Below are 23,564 nucleotides of genomic sequence, written 5' to 3' on the forward strand. Positions count from 1 at the left end.
TGACAACAATCATTTTCTTTATTTACTCTAGGATGGTGAATGTCTTCAAACAGATGCTTGCTTTTTTGCCTATATGCTTTCTGGTTTTTTCTTAGTTTGAAGTTAATCTACGATCCCTAGGCTCCCTTTAACCTCAAGTCAAGCCTGGCCTTGGGGAGCAGAAGAACTCCCAGAACCCTATCAAGCAGGTATTAAGCAGGTAACCTGTAGTGAGAGTCAGTTTCTGGTCCTGATTTCCAGTAGGTAAGGATGGGTTTCAAGAGAACTGGTGTGATTAGCTAAGATTGGCAATACTGAGGGGGTAAAACTTGGTTAAACTGAGGGGTCCTTCCCATAAAATGGTATACCAGCTTTAAAGCTAGATGGAAATATAATTATCATTCAGTAATAAACCACATTCAGATTATGAAAATTATAGTTAAAAGCTCAAATACTGATACAATTTGAATATTATTACAAGACTACTACTGGATACAAGACCTAACAACACAGTAGTTCGTATACAGGTACAGTATTGTAATTTAAATATATCATAATTGCATACAATTGATATATAAAAATTGGTAAATACCCTTATGTACTTTGTTTCACACTTTGGCTGTCCAACATCTACATGCATTTCCGACCATAAATGTTCTAGCTCTCCAGGCTGCTCACAGGTTGCTCAGCGAAGCGAAATGTGTTTACAATAATTTTTTGTTTTCTTATTTATTAACTGGATTATTACTAAAAATTTGGTACTAAAATGTTTGCAAATGAATTCTCTAGAGAATAGGTGGAAATACAAAAGTGTATTTATGATATATTATGGTGCAACCATGATGAATATACAAATGTTTATGAAAAGCAATTGGATGACGCATTTTAGCATCACTGGAACGATTACTGCCGGAGTACAGATAACGCATTCGAGTCATTGGAATGCAAAAGTGGTAGAGGAATGTCAAACATGCCATTCATATGAAAAGCATCATAAAATATATATATTTTGGGGGATGTTTTCTAAAAGGAACTTCTGCATTTCTCCCTGAAGCTGTGGAAATAATGCATATTCATCACCACCCTAAATAATATTACCAATGTCTGATAGATAATGAGAGTTTAGCCAGCAGAATTAATTGGACACATTGACCCCAATGTACTTAATTATTTACTATTTCTAAACCAAATACAAAATATTGTATACAAATTATTATCTTAAAAACCTAATTTTTCTCATATGAAAAGTGATAGCGAGATGTTCAGAATACTTTTGTAATGTCACTTAACTTTTAGGTTTAAAGATCAAATAGTAATACTCAAAATATTGACAAACTCTGTTGATTTCCATATAAACCACCACTCCTGCACACTTAATATACTGTTCACTCTTGTACCTCTTGTTACAACTGTGACAATTTATCAACATTATTTTCTAAACTTATGTCTGCCAGTCCTGCAGGGAATACTAAACAGCCCTTTTATATTTTGTATATTCAATCATATTTTAATCTTCAATGCCTCTCTGTGAAGTGTATTTTTCCAAGTTTGATTGGCTCCTTTTATTGAAAATCTACCAGCAAACATTTTACCTTCATTTCTAATACAGTACATGAATTTGTGTATCTATAAAGCAGGATCCAAAGAATTTGGTAATGAAATATCTTGTGAAACAAATGTACCCCTGCCCATGCATCCCTTTTGTTACTCCAATACAACTCGTTCCCCATTCCTACATAGCATTCTTACCCTCTAACATTTCCTGCTTCCCAACTTTCATACATTCCTTAACTTGGTTAACCCTCCTTTATTAGAGACATGCAGTCTTTTAGTGTATACAGTATATCAAAAGTTGTAAGGACAAAATTAAAGCCACACACACATCCTTTTTCTTTAGTCTTTCTTTTGACACGGCATAATTTAGGCCAGAATACACCCCATGACAATGTATTGGGCATGAAGGATGGTGGCACTGACAAGGATGGCTGAAGCTCATCACACACAATGTGTGGTTACCAAAATATGTAAGTGGAGTGAGGCCTAGGTCTAGAACCCCATCTTACAGTTATTGTGCACGATCTATTTACACCTTTTGACATTCTAGCATTAGCACTTTGACATTTTCTTTTGTAACTGTAAATCTAAGCAGCTTCCACAACCTCTGAAGTGTGTTATTGTTTACAGCTTACAAGGAATTTAATTATTTTCATACATCTAGATCCATTTGTTTTCATCTTCAGCCTAAACCCCTCCTACTTTTGCTTTCTTATCATATCACCTCTGGTTCTCTCTTCTTGAGTCATTGGATTGGGTTCTCTTAGTCTTTTCATAATTTGGCTCTCCTATCTCTTCTACTAGTATCACAGAAATTATCTGAATTATCTAACAATATAATTGTGCATGACTTTGTTTTGTGTATGCGTGTGCATGTGTATTTGCAGTACCTAAGAATAATATCAGGATGATAGCTACGCTCATGGTGTCCCAACTTTTCTATAATCTTTGTTATGTAAAGCTTTGAGCTTCCAGTGGTTTAGGCATGTACTACCTTCTCATTATTTATTTAATCTGTTTTGGCACAGTTATTTTCATAATTTGAATCTAAAACCTCTTTTCTTGATACTGTAAATTTAAAATGCTTCCTTATAATTTCTTGTATTGTATTTGTCATAATTTTGTACATGACAATTATATCTCTATCTTCTTCTAGTTTTGATTTGTTTAAAATAAGCATGTATAAGTATGCATGCATGTCTATATGTAATTACATACCTAAGTGCAGTTATAGGACGAGAGGAACACTTGTGGTGTCCCATCTTCCCTGTAATCTTTGTCATTTTGAGACTGCTAATGGTTTTGGCCTCCACCACCTACTCACTTAAATTGTTCCAAGTGCCCACAACCCTGTTCACAGGAGAAAACTTTCGGACATCATTTCGACACCTTTGTTATCTAAGTGTGGGTTTTAAACATTTCTCCTTTACAACTTTGTTGATTTCAATCATGATTTTGTATGATCATATCTCCTCTTTTCCTTTTAAGCTATGAGCTATTGCTCATAGCACCTTAAGCCTTTCTTCACAGCTCTTTGTTTTTTAAGTCAAGAAGCTATTTGGAAACATGTCATTGCATCTTCTCTATTTAGTTGATCTGTTTTTATAGACATGAATACCTTACAACTGATGAGATGAGAGAGGAGAGCGAAGGAGGAAAGGAGGGGCTCCTGAAATTATTACAATACAGTAAACTGGCCACTTTTAAATTCATTGTTAATTTTCATATGTACTTATTCTCCCTGACAAAATACACTGGTTATGTTTTGTGTCAGGATATTCATTTTAATCAACTACAATAAGAATACATTTGCATTCTAATATTTATGATTATGTACATTAAATATCTCCCAATTTTATAATAATTTTGTCATGAGCAACCCAGATTCACCTTTCAAAATTGTGCTGTCTTGAAATAAATATTTACAGTGCAATATATATACCAGTATGCATATCATATCAATGTTCAGGAAATTAGTCCTTCAAATAATAATGTTTATAGTACAGATGATAACAAAAACATTGTACAGTACATCTAAAAGTATTTATAGTGGATTGGATAGTTACCTTAAATCATGCTTTGGTCAAAATGCACAATATTGCCTTCATCAGCATTATGCCATTATTTAGAAACATCCTCATTTTCAACTGTGAGTGCACAAGTTAAAAATATAATAACAAGCAAGCCAGGCACTGATATCTCCTGCAGACCAACACTTGGCCCTCATGGATGGAGTTCACTGGAAAATGAACAACAAATGAACAATATTGCTTTACAAAATATCCTTTATAATGTTAATAAAATCGAACAGAAGAATGCTTAAGAGTAAATAATAACATTCAAAAAAATATATTTATATTTTAAATGATTATATATTGTTATTACCTACAATGACAAGTGTAAGACATAGGCATTCCCTATAGTACATGTATGCTGAATACTGTACACCCATTATCATCAGAAAGACATTATGTGCATACAGGGAATACATACTACTGTATCTTCTCACAATACATTAATGCTTTTAATCACTAGCATAATAATATCTACAGCATAAAATAATTGACAGGTAAAAAAAGAGTTACTGTACCTGTTATATAATAAAAGAATACAGTATAAAAAACTGCTTTAACAATTTATATGGGTAATAAATATAACCAACCATTTATATAGGTAACATATGTAATAATCTTATGTATTATGCCAAGACCTAAAACTACATAAGACTTTGAAGTCCTTAAACTAAAAATCAGCTACAGTACAGAAATTTAAAAAATGCACAGAAAGAATATTGGCACTGGAGATTATAATAAAAAAGTTGAGTAGGCTTGATAATAGAAATCATAAATTCATGCATTATGCAGCAATTCAAGAGACTAAATTAAATATATTTTAGATAGATTATAGCTATGATCAGCTGATTTAAAAAAATAAATTAGGCATACTGTTACCATGTACTACAACAAAACTCTTAGTACTGTATTAAAAAATGTATCGGATTTAAATTCAAGTGGTCTTAATACTTAATTTAAAAATATGCAATCCCAACTAATTAAATTTAATAAATTTTGAGCTAAGCAAACTAAAGGCAAAGATTTCATCACAGAGCATGGCCCAAGTGCAGGAACACACCGGGTATAGCACACTGGTCTGCAGTGCCAAGCCACTTATGCTGCTACACATCATGCTAAAACCTCAAGTGGGGGTTTGAGCATGATGGGGGTTTGAGCATGGTTTTGAATGACGTGGGGGAAATCCCCCCACGTCATTCAACTCCCCAAGTTGAATGACGTGGGGGATTTCAGCAATGTTTATGACACAAATAGCGTGTCTCAAGTAAGTAGGTAATCCAAGCTGTGATCACATGAATGCACCCTATAAGCAATTAACCAAATCGGAATAATCTTTGTACGCTGCTTGAAATGCAAAGGATTTTGGTTTGGGGTTCTGTAAGTAGGTTTATCAGATTGAAAGTTACATACTCAACAACAAATAACCAGTGAAGGAAAAATGCCAGCTTAAGTTTTAGAGATAATTCAAGATAGTTCTTGACTGATGCAGCAATACAACTTTGCAGTGTGAGGAAAAATTAAAGATGATGATGATGATAGGTTGGTTTCCTCAGTAAAGATGATAGGGTGGTTTCCTCAGTAAAGATGATAGGGTGGTTTCCTCAGTAATTTTCTTTAATGAAAATACCTGAACCTACCTGAAAATACCTAAAATAGCCTTGCAATGTTGGTGTTACCACAAGCCTTTCAATGATGGTGTTACCATAAGTCTTGCAATGTTAGTGTTACCATAAGTCTTGCAATGTTGGTGTTACCATAAGTCTTGCAATGTAGGAGTTACCATAAGTCTCGTAATGTTGGTGTTACCATAAGTCTCGTAATGTTGGTGTTACCCTAAGTCTCGTAATGTTGGTGTTACCATAAATCTCGCAATGCAGATGTTACCATAAGTCTTACAATGTTGGTGTTACCATAAGTCTTGCAATGTTGGTGTTACCCTAAGTCTTGCAATGTTGGTGTTACCCTAAGTCTCACAATGTTTGTGTTATTATAAGTCTCATAATGTTGGTGTTACCCTAAGTCTCACAATGTTTGTGTTATCATAAGTCTCACAATGTTGGTGTTACCCTAAGTCTCACAATGTTTGTGTTATCATAAGTCTCACAATGTTGGTGTTACCATAAGTCTCACAATGTTGGTGTTACCCTAAGTCTCACAATGTTTGTGTTATCATAAGTCTCACAATGTTGGTGTTACCATAAGTCTCACAATGTTGGTGTTACCATAAGTCTCACAATGTAGGTGTTACCATAAGTCTTGCAATGTTGGTGTTACCCTAAGTCTCACAATGTTTGTGTTATCATAAGTCTCACAATGTTGGTGTTATCATAAGTCTCACAATGTTGGTGTTACCCTATGTCTCGCAATGTTGGTGTCATCATAAATATTGCAATGTTGGTGTCATCATAAATATTGCAATGTTGGTGTTATCATAAGCCTTGCAATATGGGTGTTATCATAAATATTGCAATGTTGGTGTTATCATAAGTCTTGCAATGTTGGTGTTATCATAAGCCTTGCAATGTTGGTGTTATCATAAGCCTTGCAATGTTGGTGTTATCATAAGCCTTGCAATGTTGGTGTTATAAATATTGCAATGTTGGTGTAGCCATCAGCCTTGCATTAACCAACAGCTTCATATAGACCCCAATGATTTGTTACTCTTTGCCTTCCTTGTACACCTATGTGTGTGCCAAATTCATATGCTGCAGCCAAAAATAAAGAAAATCTTGAAATGCAATAAGAAAATTAAAATTAAAATAAATAACAAAATTAGCACAGAGAAAATTCTCATTATATCCGTATTGCATTTTATCAAGCGGATTTAAATTGGGGTCCACATTTAGTTTTAAATACAATAAAATTATCACCAAAAATATGCTAAAATACACATTTAAAAATCATCCTTGCAGAAGAATTTGTTTAAATTTGAGCATTAATAGTCATGATAATAATATTCCTAGTCAGATTCATCACACAAATGATGCTCTGAAAATGTATTTTAGTTGCATAGAGGCAAATTGCTGTTAAAATTCCTTAGTAAATTTGAGTGTGTACCTAGCCTTGCTGGTGATGGCTTGCAGGATTGATCACAGCATGAACTTCATCAGCACCTGCTCCATCTGGAAGCAGATTGTTATCTTCCTCTCTCATTCCTTCTAAAGGTTCTTCAACAGATTCTGATCTTGCATTTGTTCTAGCTCTATCCCTGGAACAACCATTATTACACAATCCAACACCTTCTGCAGCTCCACCTACCCCAGCTCCTTCCTCAACTCCAACTGATGAAGGGGCATCTCCCATTACAACAGCTGCAGCTGCTTCTTCTGCTGTCCCTCCACCATCTTCTTCACTACTGTTTGAATGATGAGGTCTCACAGGAGCAACTGCATGGTCAAAACCTCTCAATTTGGGACGATTTTCAGAGCCCACCTGAGAAGGTGTCTCAAAGTGTACGCAATGAAAAACCTGGAGGATAATAAAAGATTAAAAATGTACTCTTATAATAAAATCGTGCACCTAGGGATCAAATATATAATATTTTCCAATATGTTTTTTGTTTACCAATGTAACAGAAATAAAAGTAAAATGTAAACTTTCTTAGTCTTACTCACCTCATTTGCAGTGTTAAAGGTACCAACTATTTTAAAGTAAACAATAGCTCTTGGTGGGAAACTTAAAGTCTGCCATGACCTGCAGGCTTCACGTGTCTTATCAACAATCAGCTCCCAGTCTCTATTATTTACCGAAGCTTCTATGTAATAACTGTAAGAGCGATCATCACAGTCCCATAGAAGCAGCCTGGAAAAGTAGCGATTATTATTTATCAGGTACCAGATTAAGATTGTCACAATCATTCAACAACGCAGAAAATGTCTACCGATTTTACGCTAAACCAATTCACTTTATATAAAACAATAGAATACAACAATATACATACCTTTAAATTATAAAATTATCAACAAACATTTGAACTACAACAAGTGAATATACATTACAGTGCTAATGAAACTTTCTAAATGCTTTGTGAAGGTACGCTGCATGTCAGATATACACTATTGTACAATGATTAGAGCTGAATACAGTACAGACAAAAAATACTAAAAATCCCAAAAAGACATTAAATTAGGAAATATATATCACACATTACATACTTGCAAGAGGAAAGCCAATAAGGCTGCCCTAGCTGAACACATATGGATCCCGAGCCTAGTTGGTGGCAGGTGTAGCCAGAGTCCCAGTCATAGTGGTGAATATCACCATTTAAAAGGTTATTGCGGGCACGACTTACTCCTTCAATCACTAACGCACTTTTGGTAACAAGTGCAACATTTTCTGTTGGAACTGTAAAGAAAAATTATGTCATTTTAATTACAAATAATATAATCATTAGCAACATAAACCCAATTTTCTGTCTTGTTACTTCGACATTTTCCGTCTCCCTAGACCTACTTTTATAACTGAATATACTTCTAGAGGAAGCTCTCATTATTTCTGGCATCTCCTTCCCGATGTGTACAAAACAAGAAAAAGAATGAAATTTGTGTTTGTTTACATTTACCATACTTTCCACATGCAAATATATTTTTCTACAAGTGGCAGACAGAGTGGCACATTTGAAGACAGCCACTCGCTAAGGGTTAATAAAGCATTCGATACATGAAATCAATATCATGTTATAATATTTAACATTTATCTGATGTTCCAAAAAATGACTTCTAATACATGTTCAGCATTATATTAACTCTCTTATTCATTGCTTACCTATAAGTCCTTTGTTCAATTCCACTTCCTGTTTAGAAAAATAAGCTTCAAAGGCCACCACATGGAAAACACGATTAACAGTATTATTTGTGCCAACAATTCGAATATACCGGACAACTCTTGGAGAGAAGTAAAGATACTGCCAAGAACGACAGTGATAACGAGTGTGGTCAACGACTCGAACCCAGTCCTTCTGATCCATAGACACTTCAATATAGTACGAGTATCCTCTGTAACAGCAAAAATATTTATATGGAGTACTGAACATTATATAAAATTCCAATACACATGTAATACATAAGATACATACAAATATACCACCCCACCCCAGAAGTGAAGGATGAATATATACTTCAACATCATCAAAGTACTGTTTATGACAAAAGATGACACTAACAAAGTTAATGGAATTAAGGCAAGGATATTAAAGGGAAATGCACAATGCTGATATATTTCCATCTTACAACATCAATATAGTTAACAAGTGAATACACATTACCATTTAAAAGGTTATGTCATTCACTGCAGGGAACATATTAGTAAAAAGATTGCAATGTTGCCTAAATATATAGATGCACATTCCACCAAACACACGACCGAAACTATGACGTTGCTACGACGTTCGAGCAAGTTTTAACACCTAAAAATTGTAACAACCAATAGAGCAAGTTCTAACATTCTAATATGTCATAAAAAAGTTATACCAAGATGTAACAACTTTATTACAAGTTGTAACAAGGGATTCATAGACACTGTTACAGTGAGTGTTTGCAGGGTATCTACCACTAAATTAGATTTGCTCTTAGAAAATACATAACATGAAGTTTATACAGCACTTTATTCTAAGTGCTGTATTTATTCACTCTGGCAAATTGAACATAATTAACTATTTAATTGAAATTAAAACACAGTAATTAAATATTTCAAATCACTTATTAAAATTTATGGCTTTAGGTATAACTGAAACGGTATGAATGATGTCATTTGGGGTACTAAAACAGCGTAATACAGAACACAGGATGAACATGATGAGCTAGGGTTTGAGGATAATGTGGTGACAACACTGCCATTTAGAGGTAGCCAGGAATACTGGGTTATCAGGTTTTATACATCCTCATTTTTCATTTATGTCTACTGAGAGCCCCCCCACCCGTTTTTTTCTTTTTTACTTTTTTTTTTGTACAGGTGGATACAGGAGCAGATGACTGCTGTCTCCTGTTAGCAGGCTGAGAGCTTTTCCATCCCACAGCATATGATAAGCCTTACCCACTAGTTTTCCTGGAATACAACCTCCAAATTGTTTAACAAGTAGGTACCCAATCACTGCTGAGTAAACAGAGGCATACTGTTAAGGATTGGCACCTAGTCAATTCTCCACACCAAAGATACGAACTTAGGCCAAATTGCTCGCGAAGCGTGGATTGTGTGTGTTACCACTGCACCACTGGTGACATGGTTTTGAGATTTGATGGAATGAACCTTTGTCAACTCACTCCAGGCTGAACTGGACTAATCTCCTGTGACCCCCCCCTCCCCCTAACAGCTCTGACCCTACAGGGACCAACTGGTAAGTTCTCTGTGGCACTGGTGCTAAGAAGGTTGTCTGACAGTCAAGATCCTTGCCCAAATGACAGTAGATCTTTCCTAAGGGCAGTTATTAACTTTTATTCCTGCTCATACCTCGATTCCCAAACTGATGAAAGAACACACAGCATTAACATGGAAGCTAATTTCAGATTCCAGTTAAGAACCCTTGCCTTTGGGGGTACAGTACCCAAATGCAATAGCTCAAGGATCTAAACTCAAGTTTGTTTACCTACAGCAGACAAACTTATTCTTCTAAGAATTATTCTAGTATTTCAACCAATTTAATTATTAAGTCAACCCTGTTAAAAAATTAGTAAAAATATGTGAATGCCCCCTTTATATCCATTTTCCATATTAATTTTTTTTACAAATATTTCTTATTTAACCTAATACAATAATTAAAATCTTGAATGTCAAAATAATTCTTACCTTTGGTCTTTATCCCAGAGCATCATTCTCATGTGATTGATGATACACTGCATCCCCAACTTGATTAATATACCTTGACCATTATTATCATCAATAGGATGCCTTGTGAAGCCACGGTCCATGTCATATGTTGCTACATTTCCATCCAAAAGGTTTGCTCGCATCTCTCCTTGAAGCACCTGTGCCCCTTTGCTAGGTACAGCCACATTTTCTCCTGGCACTGGAAATTAACAAATGCATAAGAGCAAATATTAATCCTTACATACTGTGTAATCACCTGAGTAATTACTTTTTGTGTTACAGCAAAGCTCTGGGTTGCAAAACAAATCCACTAGCAGCTCTATGTCTGTACTGTACATGTATCATACTACACTTACTTAAATAGCCTCGATACTGAAGATCCATATCCCTCGACTCATTTTTGGCTTTAATTGCATCCAAAATTTGATCAGGAGTTATTAATGAAGTTGGTCGAACAACATTTAACAGATCCTGAAAGAAGTCATTAGATTACTGTTAAATAATATAATCTTATTTGTTGACATTTAAATAGGATGATACCAAAATATCATTAATTAGATGAATTTTGAAGCATTTAGTATCATTGCACACAAAAATATTTATTAAAAATATTAAATATGTAACCATTTTGGTATTTTTCTACATTCAATCTTTTTATTTTGTTTACCCTGACTCCAATGACAAGAAAATTAAATGTAAAATTAAGGTTTAATTATGGTAAGATTAAATAAAATTTTAGGAACTAGTGATATTAATATCAGATTTTAATTGATTTTAAATTTTTTATATGAAAATCATTTTAAATATTTAATTCTAGTTCTTCATATTTTTAACCCATTTGCAAAGAAACTTAATAAAAGCATTCTAAAAACAGTACATAGTTGACCCAGGACTTAGATTTTCACATTCCAAGGCTTAAGAACAATTATCTATCCATAATAGGAAGAGAGAAGAAATGATAATATTGAGAAAAATAAATTAACTTACAGTAAGACTGATAAGAGGTAATCTAATATGAGCAAGAATTTCTTGTGTTTGTTCTTTTGTCAGATCTGAGTTCCGTTCAACCCATGTTTGTACACCTTGGAATATATATACTTCTGGGGCACAAAATGAATCTCTTCCAATGATGGCTTTCAATGCTGACTGCAAAAAATGAGAAAATATTAATTATACAAATTGGGGCCATTATATAGATGTGACACTTGACTGCACTACTTTACAACAACTACTAAAGACTTAGATTTTTACAGCACAGGCTACAATCCACTTATCCTAAAAGTTCCCTGTAACCCCACACACATCGCCATTACCCAACTCCTCATGTTCATGGGGTAGAGGCACATAAGCCTGGAAGAAATAAAAGCAATAGAGGAAAAGAAAGTTAAAGATACAGAACTTTATATGATAACCACCATTCACCAATGGCCACTTAACCCTAGCAAGAATTGGCCAGTAGGTTCATTTGGTCGGACCCCCACCAAAGTAGTGTTGCCCCACAGGAATATGGGGAGTACTATACGGGTTGCCACGCACAACAAACACAAGAGTTGCATAAAACTACAAAGGGTAGATGGGCTGAACTTATTTCCTTGAAGCAAAGGAGACACTTTATAAGCCATACTTATCTGCCTTCTATGTTATTGGAGCAATGTTAAGGAACGATCCTTGAGAGGAAGAAAAGCTACAGGAAACTAAAATATGACATCTACAGTACACAAAACAAAACAAAAATTACAAGAATAGCTACAACTTATGAATGCAATAAAAATTACTTTAGACAAAAATTATTTATAATAAGGATTCACAAGAAAAATAGGACTGCAGAGTACTACAATTTTACGAAGAGGTGGGGTATTGCTGTGAATAATTACCTGGTGGGGCAGTACTCATTTTTCTATAAGGCTAAGTAGTATTTATGATAGGGTGAATGGATATGCATTTTTTTCCTGGGCTGATGTCTTCCTACCCCATGATAGTGGAAAATGAGAAATAATAATGGCCATGAAAAAAATATATACAGTAGTACAAAGTCTCCCACAGAGATTTTTTCTTTGGCTACATTGATAATATTGCACCAAATGGTAACCTACACCCATAACCCCACTTAATGACTCACAATGCAATAGTGTTGGGCATAATTAAATGCTCCTTTTAAGGCATAAGCCTTGGATGCTGCTATAGCCAAATACTATATGATCCACCTAGGATTTGTATGAAATGCCAGACTCTCAAGACTTTTATCCTCATAATAACAGGGATCTCTGCACATGATTCCATTATGTATCTTAAGAAGAGTGACAGTGATGAGTCTATTTCAAGCTAACATCGACTCAAACACCTTACTAATGAAAATTATAAGTGAAAACTACCAATTATCAATTTGCAAACTACTGATAATTGATGAAAGGCTAAGCCTTTGAAAAAAAAATGACAGCTGTCCTATTTTGTGTATACTTACTGGAGAAAGGGCATAAAATGATTCATGATTCAGTATAGGTAAGGCATTTTTATCCATAAAATCTTCACACACAGTCTTCAGGTTTGTAAGGGTGTATAGAAATGCCATATCATATATAACACAAATATTTGCAATACACAAAGCATCCTTCAAGTATTCACAGACAGCAGATTCCAAATCTTCAAAGCCATACTGGTGAGCAAGCCCAAGGATTTCTAATACAGTCTCTTCCTGAAATAGTGCAAAATTATATTACAGTAATTCATTTTGCCTATGACAGAAGACCAAGTAAATTAAACAATTATAGTTAATAAAAAATGTAACTGGAAAAAGAATACACACTTTAAACATTATTCCTTACAAAGAACATTAACATTAACTGTCTGGGCAGGAAACAAGTGATGAAATGGAAAAATCATGGAAAAAAGGGTGAATATAGTACAACAAAGAATGGGTAGAATGGAGCAGGCTTAAAAAGCATGATCAGATAGAGCTCCTTTGAGGCTTTTCTGCTGTAACTAATTCCCTCCTAGAAGATCCTAAACAGAATAAGACATCAGATATATAGATAGACTGTACCTGGGCTCTATACCAAAAATATAAATATTGTATTAATTTTTTTATTCTCATTGCCAAAATCTTAGTCTGTAAAAACTCACCTTTTCAGAACTGAGACTGACCCATCCAGTATAGATATATTTCAAGAGTACATTGAAAGCTGTTAAATTGGCATCTTTTATTTCTACCTCAGCTTGGCGAGATTCACGCAATCCACCAAATAGAAGAGCTCTGAAATTCAAATGTTTTATGAACAATTTCTATTATATTTGGACAATATATTAGATTATTTAATTTCAGGGGTTTTAACTTTTGCTTAAAGTTGAATCAAGCATTATTATTTAAAGACATACATTGCACAGCAAAAAATCAGTGTTGAATGTAATGAAGCGCCATTTTCTGGGTGAGCCCTGACAGCTTCCTGAAGCTATCCAAACAGATATGTGCTACATTAGTTTCAGGTCATCAGTCACACGAGTTCTTATGCCTACTAGGAACCACAAGCCAGAACCTGGTCCCCCTCAGAGGCGCAGGGAGCAGTGGCCTATGAGCACTTTACATTTAAAGAACAATACAGTATGTCATAATTACCATCGACCAGGGCAATTATGACAGAAATGAAGGGTTTATGACAAATTATGGAGGGTTGCTTGTTTGGTTTCTTTCTAGGGGGCTGTTTTGATCTTTTGGGATGTAGATTACACAGGTTAACCAGACAGTGGTCTGTTTTGATTCACCTACCTTTCTGGGTCCTTCCCCGGTCAATAGCAATTATGACATACTTTAAACGTAAAGTGTTCATAGGCCATTGCTCCCTGCGCTTCTCTGAGGGAACCAGGTTCTGGCTCGTGGTTCCCAGTATGCATAAGCACTCCTGTGACTGATGACCCCAAACTAATGTAGCGCATATCAGTTCGGATAGTTTCAGGGAGCCGACGGGGCTCTCCATAGAAAAGAATTTCAAATGCAAGCAAATTTTGCTTACCATACAAACTATAGAATTTGCATTTCAGATAAAAATAAAATAATTTAAAAGAAAAATAGAATGCTCAAATTAAAAATCAATACAAACCTGAAATACTGACTTCGTGCTGCTAATATGACTTTGTGTGCACGAAATGTTTGTCCACTGACTTGTAGAGTGACATCACTATACTCATCGTTGAGATAAAGAGCCCCAATATCATGCGCCAGGTTGCTAGAATGATCTACAACTCCACCAGGGTAGGGTAAACCCAGGTGGATGTTAGACATGGTTCTCACACACTAGAATGATGATGATGATGGCTATTACCTTGTGTATTCTTAAGAAATCCTCTTCATTTCTGAAAATAAACAAAATACTATATATTGGCTCAACTGCTGATTATATACATATATGTACTGTAAGCACAATTCACGTTAAACAGAAAATATGTGTATCTGCTTATAAGATATCTAGAACTTGAGCAAACCTTGCAACAGAGCTACATTTTTTATTTATACAGTGTAAAAATAAGCTGTTAACCTTTAGGGTGTTGTGTCAGTAATACTATATTTTATTTATGGAGACTCAAACCAGTGAGGATTGTAACAATTCACTTTACTATGTGGCAGCAAAATCAATAAAAATTACATCAGGTCATGAAGTGTTAGCAATTAGTATATCTCTTGTTCTCAATGGATAGCTTTGAAACTCATAAAACTAATGAAAAATATCACAATGATAAAATAACTCTTGAAAACTTATAAATAAATAAAAAACACTATTATATGTAGCAATATAATATTTAAGCAATTTCTAATACAGTATTAGAAAATATATTTTACATATAAGTATTTTTATGTAATACAATACACAGCACAGTAAATGGCATCCATGCACAACTTTGTGAATGTACCAGATCAACACAATGAAAGCATCAGATGCAAGGAGTGTGACGCTGACTCCTCCTTGCTTAATTCCATAAATCAAAGACAAGGGGCTTATTCACCAACCAAGAAGAATCCCATAAATGCATAAGTGTTCCGAACCATAATGAAATCTGACTCGAGTAGCAATTGGGTCAACCTATGTGTTGCGTTTTCACAATGGTTGCCCAAGTTAAAATCGACGAACGCTGATTTTAACGTTCAAAATTTCCCCATAGATATGAAGTCCCCCATGACACAGTATTAAAACACTGATCTAACCTGACCTAACCTAACCTAACCTAACATTAAAAACTTTGGATTTTTGGTTTAATAAGTTATCAAGATGTTTTCAACAACATTCTTGGGGCGTTCACCAATTTTAACTTTGGGGACCATTGTGGAAATGCAACACATGGGTTAACCCAATTGACAATCATGTCAGATTCTAACAAGGGTTCGACCATCTGTGGCAGAGGGTTCAGCATTGGGTTAGGTTAGGTATAGGTTAGAATTTGTCGGCAAACCACATTGTGTGTACAGTAATGCTACTTGTACCTAGTGGTTCACATACAGCTTACAACTATGTTTTGTATACTGATACTTGTACCTGAAGGTTCAGGTACAAATTTTCAAACCTAAACCATTATATTCATCAGTATAATGTGTGAAGCATACTGTTACCATGTGGTTACACAGAATACAGTGTACACATAGATTTTCCGTGTATATATTTATTGATTTTCAAAAATGATAATTATAATTCAAGGCCAATTAATGGAATATGACACTCATCATATTCATGGATAATTCATTCATAAACAAGCCACGGCAGACATGTACGAAGTGACCTTACCCCAGGCGTGGGAAGGTCTATGCCAATACCTTCCCTTTCTCCCAGTCTGTCAACGCCTGCATTTTAATACCTGCATTGCTTCTTCAGTAGCACAACCTTCTGCTAATGCCATCACTGGTTACCCCTAAAAATAATCAACTAATCTCTGCCATCAATGTCTAACTTCTCATTGCGGTCTGCCACAGCCAAGACGTCAACTACCTTGTCACTGGTGCCATATATCACGTCCCTTGCAGGTTGCAAGTGATGCCACTGGCCATAGGTGCCAGGCCTAGCTGCAACAGCCCTCAACTAGGGTCATGGTAAGAGCAATTCGTGCCAAAACAAGGCCAATTACCTGCGTAGATTCTAGAATGTGATAGATGCGACTCCAGTATACACAGACGCCATCGTACTGTGTCCATATACTCGCATTTCCTTGTGTATACTTGTATCACACGTATATCTCCTCATTATACATTTTGGGGGCGGTGTATTGGTTCATTCCAACCTTAAGAGTATATATTTATTTGACATAAAACAGCAAATGTTTTGAATTCTGATCTGGAAGGTTATTGTTAACCTTTCCTATCACAATCACACGTATATCTCCTCATTTCCTATTTTCAATCACACGTATATCTCCTCATTATACATTTTGGGGAGGTATATTTATGCATTCCACCCTTAAGAGTATACATTTATTTGGCATAAACAGCAAATGTTTTGAATTCTGATCTGGAAGGTTATTGTTAACCTTTCCTCCTGTTTAGATAGTACTTTTTGTAACTTGCATCATGTGGACCTCGATATATAGACATATGCTTGAGTACATATAACTATGACACCAGTCGTAACTTACTTTAATCATTTAGAGCATGAAGTTTGAGTTAGTGCTCCACTACTGATCATTTTCGCCAGTGCAGCCACTGAGGTCAAGCGATCAACATCAATTATAGAGGTTGGATATAAAAACCATGATATTTTACGTATGTATTTGACGTGTTGAGATCTATAGCTACCCAAGTGCGAGTCAGTAGTTAGCCTAGGGCTGGACAGACCTCGAAATAACATATAAAGGCCGCTTTCATATGTATACATATAAGTAGTGCGATAGGCACGTCCTGGTAATCAAGTTTGTTCATTTATTATGCACCCCATACCTATCCTGTGGGCGATAGTGGAAAGGGTTACAGAAGCACATAATGGGCTGAGATTGAACCCCAAAATTCATTTAGATAAGCATGTTATAGTCTTGCTTTGACTGTAGCAAAGACTAAGCTACACCAGAGTAGCAGAAGGTTCGCCCTCTGTAATATGGTATCATCAGGCCATCATATTCACCAAGTTAGACAGGTTAAATATCCCGAAAGGAATCCACAGTGAAATAACAGTTCGGTTGTATAGACTACGTCTTGGTTACATATGAAGTGGGAAATTAGTGAACCCAGAGAGTGGGAATGCATCTTCTGCCAAACAATCACAGAAAAGCCACTCATTCCCTATCTCCTGGAACGTGAAGCACTAACGACCTCAGAAGATATTTAAGTGTCCCTAAATCTTGCAGTAACCACCCTGAAGCCATCAACACTGCCACTCTTCTGGTCAAAAAAGGTGTCCAGCAGCTGGACACCCTCATAAATACTGTCAAGCAGTATCCTCCCTCGCGATAGCAACCACATAGCAAGGACTGGCAGTTGCAAGCTCAGCACACAATATTTCCTATCACGACTAAAGATCACATTCACAACCAAACATCTACCACTTACGGGCATGTCCGTGCCATCTCTTGGGTGCATATACATTCATGTACACAAATACATTCACATATCAATAATCTTCTTATATCAAAAGAGATTCAACAAGAGGTTCACAACAGTCACTATACGAGACACTTTACATCATTGGTGAGTCACACAGTTACTAGTCTTGCTCCACACCCACCCAACTGGGCAGCAGCTTTAGTCATGTGCATGCATTATCTACTGTAAGCAAATTTTGGATACCTCGCTAAGATTCCTGGCAGAACATCATTATGAATGAAGTACTTACACATTTCTTGGACACCATTGATGGTGTTATCTTTAAATTCCGCAATTTTTTCTCATTCCATTACATAATGACGCAAAGTATGCGAATAGTTCTGCTGACAGAGTTTACATTTAGTCAAATCTACATCAGCAGATGTTGCAGAGGTACTTGTAGTCGAGCTTAAGCCTAGCAATGGTGACATCTAGAAGTCTGCTAACCTTATTGTATGTCCCATAGTCGTGCGGTTCTTCCTGCACAACAAAATAATGATAGATGGAGTAACTGGTGTGAATTTCACTTTGCCTCAAGATTTACGAGATTTTGTTGATCCCAGAATATTACTGCCATCAGGCTGCTCAAAGGCAGTCAAAGATGGTAATCAATTCCCCTCTTTACGAGCAAAAGTTTTGACTAACTCATCATTTCTATCATGCATCAACTCATCATTTCTATAATGCATTTGGAGACCAGTGTGGGACTACATGAAACAAACTCTGACCCCATCATTGATTATTTCATTATATCTGTGTCTAGCTTCAGACACAAGCATGTCACCACAGGTATGCCTTGAGGAGCTGAGGGCAGTCAAAGATGACAAGGATTCACTTACAATTATCGTGTCAACTTTGGATTAATATACTCGTTCGAGTGCAAGGATTATGGCAACCAATTCTGTTTGATGAGTGGAGGTTCAGTTATTTATACGCGCTCATGGGAGTAGGAACCATTTCCTGCTGCCACGACAACTGCACTTCCAGCTGCACCATAGGACAAATGCAAAGAGTCATCAATGTCATCAGTAACTGGGGTTCTCTTACCAAAGCATCAATTTGGTTTAATTCATTGTACTTTGCTTTTTGTCGAAGCATGGGTTGTTCTTTAATCAGCTTCTTGGGTGGGAAAGTTGTGACATTAATTGCCGCCTTCAAGAGAGAAGGCTTGGAGGGCTTCAGTGTTGGGGTTAGGGTGGGTTAGCCTAAGCATCTTGATACAAATTAAAGCATTAATTTCAGTGATACGATCACTTACACATATAATATTTAGTGTCTTCGTCATGTTTAGAAATTTAGTTGTATGGGACATCAGAGGATAATCCTCATGGCTTCGTTTTGCATCTTTTCCAGCCCTCCAAGCATTCTGTCAGGCACTAGAACACGCATGGGTGCAGCATAATCGATCAGTGATCTAATATATGAGCGGTACATTATTTTGCCAATTCTCACATTTGCGCCATAGCATGGATGAGACAGCCTTGAGAGCACGGAGACTCTCTATACTGACGACCCAGTCTGGCTACAACATTGCGGTACAGGGGAACCTTAAGACCAAGGTATTTGTATCTGGTTAGAGCCATCATGCAGCTGTATCTTGCGAACAGCTTCACCCTGTCTAGGTGGAAGTCGGTTCAAGATCTTTGTTTTCTCTACTGAGATGAAGCCTTACATGTGTTCAATACAGAGTGCATTGATTAACACATTGAACAGAACAGGACTAAGGACACCTCCCTGTGGAGTGCCAAGTTCAAAATCTCTCGTTACACTCCTATGACCTTGGAACAGTACAGATGGCTTCCTACTGGATAGATAGTCCATCTCATTATCTGCATTTAAGCTAATGAAAATATGGAGCAAAAATGTTACTTGTTAATATAGTTGTTACAGGATTTTAACTTGCTTAGTTAAATTAATTTTTGGTTCAGTTCCTGAGCCCATTATGTGCCTCTGTAACCTTTTCCACCCCCACCCACACAGGATGGGGCTGGGGTGCATAATAAACGAACCAAATTATAGTAAATTCTTCATAGTAGAGTAATCTCTTAATGCAGTGACGGTTTATACCTGCATATACATAATGGATGCATCAGAGCATGAACGTATACTTTCTCAGAGATAGGCCACACTTAACAGATGTCTACGTTCTTTCATTTTCATTCATTCATTCACTGAAAATTATGGTTACAACAAATATTTCACAATTGTACAGGGATCATCGATTAAATTTTAATGAATTTGAGACAAGTTACTTTCAACTTCTATGACTAGAAAAATTCACCTTATAATAATAAATTGTTTATATTTTTAGCTTACGATAGAAAGAAAATATGAAGGTGTACATTGTATTAGCAATAATATATAATCTCGATTGTTTGTCCGCGCGTCCCAAATGGCGGCTTTTGTTGTGGAGGCCTCGGCTACGATGTAGTTTTGCTGTCAGGTTTTTCTCGTAGTGTGCTGCATCCTCGTCGCGTTCATTCGCGGATTACTAATTTCCCATTGATGAAAATACCCGAGAAGCACCTGGCATAATGGACTCGGATTTTCCATGTAAGTAAACAGGAAGTTTGTGAAATTTGTGTTCGCTTTTATTGTGGGTCTTGAGCCGACTACGTCATCGACCTTGGAAATGGCGGACACGTTCGTACTGATCCGATTTCGTGAGCCAAGGATTAAAAACGCCAGTAATTAATCGTCGATAGCGCCTCTATGGGACTTTGCTACCTCGGGTTATGTATTCCAAAAGAGACTGTATCCTACGGTAATACATAACTGGCGCCAAGGCGCCGCAGTAAAAAGCTTGGAGCAGAGTTTATATTTGCATTACGGGGGCTTGGCTTGGTGGGGTGGCCATTGTGATACGCGGCTGCCTCCCGATACCCGCTCGAGGCTTCCCTCGCCGCTTCCGCCGCCCGACGTAATCGATACATTCGGACAAGCCAAGTCAAATGTCCGAGTTCCTTGACATGTTCGGCCGAAGCTTCCCCGCCCCCTGCCACCGCTCCCACCCTCTTAAACACACTTCAAACTCTTCTTAATGCACTCTTCAAAACACCTTAATATATCACATTTATATAAACTGGTTTCCTTACGTCACTGTCTCAAATTCCCACTTAAAAGTGTCTAATGATAGAGCGTATAAAGTCGATTGTAACAGGAGGAACAAAGTTGTAATCAAAATCGAGTAGTAATATGTATGCAAACTTGTTTGTTAAGTCGGCATCCCCTAAATCAACACAACAAGTCGGTAGTGCGTCATGCAGGTCGGCGTTCAATCCCCCGAGCGTCCAAGTGGTTGGCCACCATTCCTTTCCCCCCGTCCCATCCCAAATCCTTATCCCGACCCCTTCCCAGTGCTATAAATAATAAAAAAATTGTTAGTTAACTAGCAAGCATGCAAGCCGTGTATGTGCATACGCCCACGGTATGTATGTATATTTATATATAATGTATAATATATATTATATATATATAATATATATATATATATATATATATATATATATATATATATATAAACATGCATAATATATATGTGTATATATAATATACTGTATATATGCATTATATATGTGTTATATACATGTTATATATAAAATAATGAGAAGCTCTGAATCACCACTAATATATTATATGGTATATACAGTAATAATAGATAGGGTTCCTGAATGTGACTAGTTTCTCTCCTCTCCTCTCTCCAATCTCTCCTCTCCCCAATGTCTTTTTCTCCCCTCCCCCTCCTTTTCCCCTCCCCCTCCTTTTCCCCTCCCCCTCTCCCTCCCCCCTCTCCTCTCCCTTTTCTCATCTCTCACAATTTCTTCTCTCTTCCTCCCCACTCTCCACCTTTTTCCTTATCCACTTCCACTCTCGATCTCCCTTTTTTTCTTTCTCTCTCCCACCCTCCCCAACCTTTCTCTCCATTTCCCACTGGCCACCCTCTTCCCCTTATCCTCCTGTCTTCCCTTCTCACCCCCAACATCCCCCACTTTCCCTTTTCCTCTTTCTTTCTCTATCTCTCCCTTCTCCCGCTTTCTCTCCCTTCTCCGGTCTTCCCCCCATTCTCTCTTTTCCTCTCCTTCAACATCCTTCCCTCTTTCCAGTGCATCCATCTGTCTGTATAAAAAAGAATAAATATGTCCATTGGAGAGCAGATGCATGGGGAAGATGCATTCAAATTTTCTGGGTGATACGTTGGTGGTAGGGGACTGTCATAGGCAGGTTGGGAGTCAGCTCCCATTGTCCCTATTTAACAGGATTAGTTCTATTGCAACTCCCAGTGACTTCTAAGAAGTCTGAAATGGGGGTTTTGTGCTACTAAGAATATTTCTTGTTTTACTATTCATTCAAGAGGTATTCTATACCATATGTGCACATGATTGTGTACTATTAGTTGTCAGAATTTATAGCTTCAAGAATAGCCAGACTGACCATAGGGTGGGTCCCATTTAGCTGTTTCGGCCTAGGGCCCGAAAACAGTTACATCTGGCCCTGACAATGTTGTTACAGTGGTGCATCAAAATAAAAATAATAAAAAATACATCATTATTACATTGTGTGTTTGCTTGGTGTGTATATTACTTGTTCTGATTATATATAATATTATATATATATATATATATATATATATATATATATATATATATATATATATATATATATATATATATATATATATATATATATATATATATATATATATATATATATATATATATATATATATATATATATATATATATATATATATATATATATATATATATATATATATATATATATATATATATATATATATATATATATATATATATATATATATATATATATATATATATATATATATATATATATATATATATATATATATATATATATATATATATATATATATATATATATATATATATATATATATATATATATATATATATATATATATATATATATATATATATATATATATATATATATATATATATATATATATATATATATATATATATATATATATATATATATATATATATATATATATATATATATATATATATATATATATATATATATATATATATATATATATATATATATATATATATATATATATATATATATATATATATATATATATATATATATATATATATATATATATATATATATATATATATATATATATATATATATAGTCGTACCTAGTAGCCAGAACGCGCTTCTCAGCCTACTATGCAAGGCCCGATTTGCCTAATAAGCCAAGTTTTCATGAATTAATATATTTTCTCTAATTTTTTTCTTATGAAATGATAAAGCTACCAATTTCATTATGTATGAGGTAAATTTTTTTTATTGGAATTAAAATTAACGTAGGTATATGACTGAACCAACCCTACCTAACCTAACCTAACCTATCTTTATAGGTTAGGTTAGGTTAGCCTAACCTAACCTATCTTTATAGGTTAGGTTAGGTTAGGTAGCCTAAAAAGTTAGGTTAGGTTAGGTAGGTTAGGTAGTCGAAAAACAATTATTTCATGAAAACTTGGCTTAATAGGCAAATCGGGCCTTGCATAGTAGGCTGAGAAGTGCGTTCTGGCTACTAGGTACGACATATA

General features: G+C 35.6%; 2 protein-coding genes across 8 annotated transcripts in view; one reads left to right on the forward strand and one right to left on the reverse strand.

Annotated features, from left to right (window-relative positions):
• Window positions 1–4: 4 nt before the first annotated feature.
• BTBD9 (BTB (POZ) domain containing 9) lies at window positions 5–18,060 on the reverse strand. 7 transcript variants are annotated; one of them, XM_045739753.2, is made up of 12 exons: window positions 16,509–16,648; window positions 14,498–14,750; window positions 13,527–13,656; window positions 12,868–13,098; window positions 11,394–11,552; window positions 10,763–10,877; window positions 10,386–10,605; window positions 8,370–8,599; window positions 7,760–7,949; window positions 7,220–7,406; window positions 6,864–7,073; window positions 5–3,772 (listed from the first exon to the last, which is right to left on the reverse strand). In XM_045739753.2, the coding sequence occupies exons 2-12, from the start codon at window positions 14,677–14,679 to the stop codon at window positions 3,770–3,772; spliced, it is 1,857 nt and encodes a 618-aa protein (XP_045595709.2). In that variant the 5' UTR covers window positions 14,680–14,750; window positions 16,509–16,648; the 3' UTR covers window positions 5–3,769. The 7 variants fall into 7 exon arrangements, with proteins under 7 accessions (XP_045595709.2, XP_069187380.1, XP_069187378.1 ...); XM_069331279.1 differs by lacking the exon at window positions 16,509–16,648 and adding an exon at window positions 16,172–16,379; XM_069331277.1 differs by lacking the exon at window positions 16,509–16,648 and adding an exon at window positions 17,920–18,060 and having other exon boundaries at window positions 2,551–3,772; window positions 6,663–7,073.
• Window positions 18,061–20,340: 2,280 nt separating this feature from the next.
• The window catches only part of LOC123756503 (uncharacterized), a 34,188-nt gene continuing 30,964 nt past the window's right edge, over window positions 20,341–23,564 (forward strand). The window contains exon 1 of the mRNA XM_045739743.2: window positions 20,341–20,505. Coding sequence (XP_045595699.2) covers window positions 20,487–20,505 — 19 coding nt within the window. The 5' untranslated portion in view covers window positions 20,341–20,486. The remainder of the gene's footprint in view (window positions 20,506–23,564) is intronic.

Source organism: Procambarus clarkii, chromosome 25 (genome assembly GCF_040958095.1).
Source record: "Procambarus clarkii isolate CNS0578487 chromosome 25, FALCON_Pclarkii_2.0, whole genome shotgun sequence".
Classification (NCBI taxonomy): domain Eukaryota; kingdom Metazoa; phylum Arthropoda; class Malacostraca; order Decapoda; family Cambaridae; genus Procambarus; species Procambarus clarkii.

Coding starts and splice junctions, on each gene's coding strand:
- BTBD9 (XM_069331277.1), bottom strand. CDS start 14,679: ATGTCTAACATCCACCTGGGTTTACCCTACCCTGGTGGAGTTGTAGAT. Junction 13,099..13,526: donor TCAGTCTCAGTTCTGAAAAG/GTGAGTTTTTAC, acceptor GCACTATTTCAG/GAAGAGACTGTATTAGAAAT. Junction 7,407..7,759: donor TATTGGCTTTCCTCTTGCAA/GTATGTAATGTG, acceptor CTACTTTTCCAG/GCTGCTTCTATGGGACTGTG.